General features: G+C 47.4%; 1 protein-coding gene across 3 annotated transcripts in view; it reads right to left on the minus strand.

The window, feature by feature from the left end:
* Positions 1–5,462, minus strand: part of ZDHHC2 (zinc finger DHHC-type palmitoyltransferase 2) — a 72,161-nt gene extending 66,699 nt beyond the window's left edge. For 2 of the 3 annotated variants that reach the window (XR_006201481.1, XM_042934396.1), the window contains exon 1: positions 5,296–5,459. Coding sequence is in view for 2 of the 3 variants with exons in the window: in XM_042934396.1 (XP_042790330.1) it covers positions 5,296–5,422 (127 nt within the window). In the remaining variant the exon portion in view is untranslated. Of the gene's footprint in view, positions 1–5,295 lie in introns of all 3 variants that reach the window. The other variant, XM_042934397.1, reaches the window with a different exon arrangement.
* Between the last annotated feature and the right edge of the window lie 2,773 nt (positions 5,463–8,235).

Below are 8,235 nucleotides of genomic sequence, written 5' to 3' on the forward strand. Positions count from 1 at the left end.
CACCTCCGTAGGGGAAAGGGCCTGGCACATAACACGATTCAATAATGCTTTTGAATGAACCCTACTCAAACCCCTCTGACGCTGACTTCTTTCTAATGTTGCGGAAATGTTCCATCCCTAGAGACGATTAATTGCCGTGATTTAAGAAAGCATCCCTTTAGCTTTTGTTTAATTACTGGAAACACTGGAGCACGTATTTAATTTAATGGCATGGGTGACATTCTCAGTAAGCACTCAACAGTAAACTTTCTACAACAAGCCTTAGTTTAAATTGACTTTTTACTGCTGAATCCTATTCTTTGACTCATTTACATTATGCAATTGTGTGTTTATACATGATAAGTGGATAGAATAAGACTTATTAAAAATCACAAAGAGATCACTTCATCCAACAATTATGGAGCACCTCTACATGCTAACCACCACGATGACTGTTATCTCTATCATACAAGACATGTTCTCTCTAACAAGATTTAATAGCAAGCAGTAATGCTGCGTCACTGAATACATCAAAAGAAAAAGAATTTTCTGACACACTAAATGGAACCAAAAAGGCATTAAGCAGAGTCTTCTTTTCTCCTACCTTCCCAGGGACCATTTATATGAAAGTCAAATGGTAGCACCGATCAAGAATTTGGAACATACACATTTGATTTTAGATTTGAAGAAATGTTGAGTTTTTAATCCCTCTTTCCTATAATTTAAAATCTTCAAATGATTTGAGACGCCCAAGAAGTCACACACCTGATATTACTGCGTCATTATTGTCAATGAGAAATAGTTTCTGAGTGATTTATACATTAAATATTTACATCAGTTTTCTACAGATGTACCCTCTGTGTCCTTTAAAGCTATTTTAGTAATTATAGATGGTAACACTTGTATTCACAAGATCATCTACCTGTAGTTTTTTCAAAAAAAAAAAAGCTTTAGTGTTCTGTAATTTTTTTCAAATGATAGTTTACCAAAAACAAGACCACACTTCTATCTCTGTGTGGCTCAAATTCAACTCATGATGGAAGGTAATTTACAGCCCCATTCAGTCTCCATCCTTGAGCTTGCAACGACCTCGAATTAATGGTCGACCATAGCTTAAGAGTATCCAAGTATTAGATTTTATATATTCTCTCCTTAAGGATGTTTGTTTAAAAGAAGGAACACATGACTGTGTATCTCTCACACTGATCTCTAAGTATGCAGACTAATTCATCTGATTCTTGGACATCTTCAATAATCACTGTGGAATATAAGAGAATGCAATCATTTCTGAGGATTGCTTATTAATCAAGACTTGCAAAACAGTGAGTAAGCCCCCAATATTCTAATGGGCTCACTTCTTAACAAACTCCAGACTAAGCAATCTCCTGCCTAAGGGCCAAGTCTAGCCAGCCAACTATTTTTGTAAACAAACTTTCATTGGAACAGTCATACCCACTTGTGAAGGTATTGTCTGAGGCTGCCTTTTTGCTGCAACAGCAGAGTTGAGCAGTTGTAACTATCTGGCCCAAACTATACATCATTCTAAAGATCTGAAACCATTTTGTAAAGGCTGTTGGCTCACTTTTCAGCTGTGTTAACTCTTATTAAACGACAACAAAGTTTAACAGAGTTGCTAAATAACTCTAGAGAGATCTAGTGGGGGGTTTGAAGGGAAAGCGAGACATTTTAACATTTGTACCAGGGCGGCTGAAGTCACAGCTGACACCTTCATTGGTTAATTTGGAGAAAGGACACAGAGCTCCAACATTTACCTTTACCTACAGATGCCGGAGGGAGGGGGTTGGCCTAGATAATCTCTAAGCTATTCAAGCTTCATGATTGCTTCAAATGACTTAAGTAAAGCCATAAGCAAACTCAGAACCATGAGTACACAACTGAATAATAAATGTTTCATGGCACCTGCCTGAAGTGACAGCAGGGAAGTAATACATTTTAGAAAAATGGAAACCAGGATGGCTAAAAGAGGGTATGTGGAAGTTTCTCGTATTCTTCCTGAAGCTTTTCTGTAAGTTTGCAATTGTAACAGAAAGGTATAAAGATAGTTAAAACCAATTTTGCATGTTTGCACTTAAAAGGGAAAATTTCTGTTACCCTCCTCAACAAGCGAAGTTAACACAATAACTGCCATAATGGTTTTGTAAAACATACAAAGCATGTCCGGTACGTCCATGGAACCACGCAGGGCTGAGGCTGCGGACCACCCTTATTCCAATTCTGCATCCTAAATTGTACCCTTGGTACCTGTCTTACTTTATGGAAGCTGAGCTAACTAAAACCAAAGGGATCAAAATACAGAATAGACACAAAAGAAGCCGAGGTGGAGAGAACAGTAGGAAACAGAGGGAAGGAAAGAGGAAGCAATACTGTGAATAAAAGATCCTAGTTAATCAACAAACTATATCAACACGTTCCGACTGTTCACAAGTATTAGCAGACCTCTTTGATGTTTTCTTTGGCAGAATAGGAAGGAAACTTACTGAGAACCCTTGACTCATACAATATAAATACATCCTACGTATTTTATATGTGCATATTCCAAGAAGAGATAGGACTTTAATTTTATAAAATACAAACATCACGCTAACTGAACAAGTGCCTAGAGAGCCACACACATTCACATTGTTAAATATAGAAACTAACTGTAATGAGAATCATTATCTCCGGTTTCCAAGGATACCAAGATAAGCACTACTCCTAAATTGCAGTTCATTCAGCAAAGGGCACAGAGTAATTTATATTCAGGGTCATCCTCAGCTGACAGCAGATGTAAAAGGGGGACTAGGGTAAATCACCCGGTTTATATTATTCTATTCTGTTGCCTACTCCGGTTTCCAGTTACCACCACCCTCTGGTCCCAACCCTGGCCAATGTTTTCTAGGTGAAATTTGGAAAATCTGATTGTAAATATCAACTTCCCACAGGAGAAGAACCCACAAAGGGCAGGCAGTCTGAGATATGATTAATGCGGGGGGGGGGGGTGAGGAAGGCTGGAATTCCCACTTGCTTTGTTTATGGAAAGGAGAGGAGGCTGGTTTTGTGTGTCTGTCTCACCAGTCGCCACCCCTCCCAGTGCCTCTAAAGGAACTGTACAGTTAATTTCAACTTCCCACTCAACCAAGGCTGTCTATCCAAGCTATTAGAGCTTACCACTCCTAAACTGCCATAGTTTCTAGAAGGAAATTCACCTTCAATTTGTTCTGTCTTCTAGACTCCACAATGTAGACTTTCCTATGATTACTATTTTTGTTTCTATAGTAACAAAAATATAAAAACTACTTTCTGACAACCTCAGAGATATGGCCTCGGCATCATTTATTTGTTTATTCAAGACCATTTATTGATTGCTTTCAACATGACAGGCATCGTACTCGGGCAGACAGGCAGTGACAAGAGATGATAGGAAACTTCACTTTGGATCACCTGGGAAATAATAACAGGCCATGTCATGTAGGCAGTTTAAAAAGAGGGATTCTCCCTCTTAGTCAAATTTTCACTTACTACAATGGTGATATAGATTTCATGGACATTTTAGATTTATCTTAAACTATCAGAAAGTATATATAAAAATCTGATCCCAATGTAACTATGATTTTTTCATCTATTCTTCCCCTATTACCTATCTATCCAATACGGTAAGACGTCCCACATAGCACTTGAGCCAGGATGGAGGTAGCTGCAAGGAGAGAAAAGGTCTGCCTGCCTTCACAGGCTTCCTGCTGATGGATACGACACAATGGATCAGGCTAAGCTTCTTAGCTTAATGTGATGATGGAAGGAAATAAGCGCCTGTTTTTTGTTGCTGTTGTTTCTTACATGTTTATTTATTTTTGAAGGAGAGGGAGACAGAGCATGAGCAGGAGAGGGGCAGAGAGAGAGGGAGACCCAGAATTCGAAGCAGTCTCCAGGCTCCGAGCTGTCAGCACAGAGCCCAATGTGGGGCTCCAACCCACTAACTGGGAGATCATGATCTGAGTCAAAGTTAGACACTAAACCAACTGAGCCACCCCGGACCCTCCTTTAAAAAAACAAACTTTTTTTACTACTCAACCCTTTTAAAAAAAAGATTCACTGCTTTTGTACTGAAATCATTTTCACACTCAATACATAATAGTATCACATTTAAAAACTATACGAAATGGGCAGTTAGTCTCAATTCTCTTAAAAGTTGTGTCAGTCATTATTTTGGTATACTATCGTGACACCTATTTCTTACAAGGAGCAACATTTTGAGGTAAGATGGCTTCAGACAAGATTCTATGAGTCTTGAAAGTTCTGAAATGCTTTAAGTTGATAAGGTCGAATTAAACAGGCCACTCTTTAACCTTTCTCCTTGTCCCACCAGAAGCTAGAGTTCTGTATGGCAAAAACGTAGGCACTTTCTCTGGTGAAACGACAAAACACAAAAAAGCATTCACAAGTCCCCGGCAGAAAGGTCATCCTCTTTTAATACCTCTTCTGACAGCACAGACCAGCTTTCACAAACCTCTGAAGGCAGAAGCCTGCTCACGGCTCTGACTGTAACGTCTAAACTACGGTCTTGCGTATTGCACACGTCTTGGAGAACACTTTCTGATGGCTCGCCCGCCTTCAGCCTCCTGAGGACTAGAAAGTGTACAACTGGCAATCCCCAAATGATAAAAGCAAAAACAAAAGACAAAAACAAACACCCAAAAGCCCCTGAGAGCTGTCACAAATTTTTTTTTTTTTTTAAGTGGATTAAGGACAACCAGGAAAGGACAGCTCTGACACCCGAGGCCGAGGCCACCATCCCCCGCGCGGGTCTGGCGCAGCCCGAATCCTGGGCCCAGCCTGGAGCCCTCCAGCCTCCAGCGCAGCCTCCGCGGGCCTCACCTCTCGGCGGAGGCTGCTGGCAGCGGGCACCGCGGTTCTCCCCGGTGCGGTCCCGCCGAGGTAGGGGGGTGTGGCTGGGGTGGCCGCGGCTAGCGGAAGGCGGAGGGGCGGCTCGGCTGCGTACTCGGCGGAGTAGAGGTGACACCGTAACCGGAGTTGTAAGGGGGAGGCGAGGGGAGCGGAGCGAGGCTGCCCGGACGCCGGCTTCGGCCGCCGTGGCAGCGCCGGGGTGGGGGACGCGGGGGCGCACGGGGGTCTCGGGGTGCGGAGAGTGTCAGCGCCGCTGGGTGCGTCGGGGTCCCGGCGTCCCGGGACGGTCGAGGTGGCCGCGTTGCGGACGGAGGGCGCGCGGGGAGGCCGCCCACAGGTCGGCGCCCTCCCTCCGGGGACCGGCGGGGTGGGCCGGGGGCGGCGGGGGTCCGTGCGGGCGCGGCGCGCACTCACCTATGCACAGCTGGATGGCGTAGGCGTAGTAGGACCAGCCGAGCAGCAGGCTGATGAACACCACCGGGATCCAGTAGAGCACCCGCCGGCACCGCCGCCTGACGCTGCCCGGGCCCGAGGGCGCCATCTTCCAGCCGCATCCACCTGCCCAGCTCCGCCGCCGCCGCCGCCCGCGGGCCTGGCTCCGGGGCGGGCTGGCCGCGCCCCGCGCTCCCGGCGGGACGGGCCCGGGGGCGGCGGCCGGTTGCGCTGCGGCCACTGCCGCCGCCGTGGCGCTAAGTCCCCATCCCGCAGCCCCGAGCCAGCGCCGCGGACTCCCGGCTCCTCAGCCCGGGTGGAGGCGGAGGCAGCGAGAGGAGGGCGAGGAGGAGGAGGAGGAGGAGGAGGAGGAGGAGGTGGAGGAGGAGGAGGAGGGGCGGGGGGAGGGCGAGGAGGGGGAGGATCGGAAGGAGGAGGCGGGAGTCTCCGCCCCGCCCCCGCCCGTCCCCGCCCCTCCGTTCCTCGGCTGCCTCCTCCCGCAGCGCCCGCTGCGCCCTCGGGCGGCCACCCCTGCGCCCCGGGGCCCCTCGCGGCCCCGCGCCCCCTCGCCGCTGCCCCCCCCCCCCACCAGGGGAGCCCGCGGTGGGAGTGAAGGAGCCCATCTCGGCCCTCCCGCCTCCCCCTTGGAGCCTGGCTTCGGGGTAGAGAGGAGGAGGCGGGCGCCACCGCTTGGGTCGGCGGCACTGGCTGCGGGCGTCGGGCGAGGGGCGAGGGAGCCCCCCCAGCCCCCGCTGGCGCCCGCAACTCGGGGCCCCGTCCGGGAGCTGCAGCCGCCACACTTCGCGCAGACACGCGCGCGGGGGAGGGGAGGGTGACAGAACCGACCCGGGAAGCTGGCCTTGGGCGCACGGGACCCCTCACCTGCCGAGGCAGGTAGGGAGCCAGTGGCCCACCCGGATAGACGCGCCACTAGAAAGCCTTCAGGCGCTGAGGCAAGGGACCCTCCCGGGCGTGGAAAATTCTCGCTTCAACTTGTGGGTCCGGGTAAACAGGCAGAGGGCAGCAAGGGCGGGGCCGATTGTCCAGACCTGCTGAATTGTCGTTTTGGGGGGCGACGAAGCCTACTTTGCTACACGGTTTTGGGGGGACGAAGGGGGGCCGCGTGCACCCCTCGGAAGGGTTGCGGGGCTGTCTGCTGGCGTGCAAGGGGACCGTGGAATGAGGAAGAAGCCCTGTGGTTGTGCATCCAGAGATCACCGGAGTTAGAATCACAGATGACTTGCTCTGGGAATCTGAACTCTTTTGTCACGTTACTTAGTGATTATGCATCACCATGCCCACCGCCGCCTGACACCGGAGTCCCGGGGTCCTTCCGTGGACTCTTCCCCCCCAGCCCATTCTTCACTACCACGCGTTCTTTTGTGGCGGCAATTCTAAATTTAGCATGTAGCTGGGTCTGGAGTGGTTGCTGAAAATCGTGGAGGGAATTCTAAAGGCAGTGAGACCAAAGCCCTAAAACACGAATGCTTTTGAGATTGTTTGCTTTTTAGCCTTGCTCTGATTCTGAACGCACCGGTTCCAAAGGGAGACACCTCAATAAATGTACTGCATCTGAATTATATACATAATGACCATGTCTAGTGTGCACAATTTTACTTAACATTAAAGAATGTATGTATTTAGGCCACACAGCAACCATATGGAATGAAAAAAAAAAAAAGGTTCTGAATGGCATAAATTCAGTCAAAGAAATTTCAGCAGTTCTGCCTTTGCGATTATTTTTCTGTTGATTAAAAAAGCAAGCTACTCTCTCCTGAAATAGCTACTATATCACACACACACACACACACACACACACACACACACACACACATCTCTTCACACTTCTATTCAAAAGTGCAGAGAAAACGCCAGTCAAGTTTCTGTGGGATTTTAAATAATTGAAATGAGAACATTTCTGTCCCAGTGAATCATTTTATTTTGGTGCAGCACCTAATACCCTTTATTCGGTACCCTGTAGGGTAGATTAGTATGAAAACATAACTTCCCTGGAATCTTTAACTTTTCCCATGAATAGCAACCCTATGCTCCCACCAGAAGAATCTAAAGACGAAAAATAAAAGTCCCTACCAGTGAAGTGAGTAGCCGCATTTGGACAGCGAGACGGTAAAAACGGACTCAACAGCCGCCGCCCCCGCCTGCCGTCCTCCCTGATTGCCTGCGTGTGTCGCATTAGTAGCAGCGTGTTGAGGGCCAATTTTAATGCCGTTTGCCTCATTATTAATGTCAAAGACTCCTTCGTGGACTCCACCCCACCAAGACTAGCAAATCTGTGATGGAAGAAGGTCACCGATGATTCCTAAGGAATGAAATGCAAAGTCACATTTCCCATATGGGAGCAGTAGAATAAAATACAAACTGAACCTGATTAGGTAGTAGATGCTATTCCTCTCCTAATCGTTTTACCAGGGTCTGGAGGTCCAAAATGGAATAGGATCACACAGTTGACATATCTTTTATCCCTTTGGAAGAATGTGTAGGTGTAACATCTTTGAAGGAGCCTACATTGTTACTACGTATCTAAAATGTTAAGTGTTCTCATTTGTAATAAATATTTGCAGAATAATCCCAACCTACTTTTAGCCATCTTAAGAATACTACTATTACTGGGTTCTTCAAGGATATCACTCTTACCTTAAAAAAGAAAAAAAAAAAAGAATGTAGCCCAGGAATAATCATCTCCAAAGTCACACGATGACAAGACTTATCTCTGCCTAGGCTCTAATTAGGCAGGCATAAGCATGCATTCACAAACGTAAGCTTTTGGGTTGAGTACCCAATCTCTAGATGTTAGGATCTAGTAAGAGTGGAGGTGAAGCTTTAATTTCAGAATAGAGAGGCTTTGATTTTTTTTTTTTTTGCCTTATTTAAGGCTGTGCATCAACAGGAAGACAATTTGAA

This window comes from Panthera leo, chromosome B1 (genome assembly GCF_018350215.1).
Source record: "Panthera leo isolate Ple1 chromosome B1, P.leo_Ple1_pat1.1, whole genome shotgun sequence".
NCBI lineage: Eukaryota > Metazoa > Chordata > Mammalia > Carnivora > Felidae > Panthera > Panthera leo.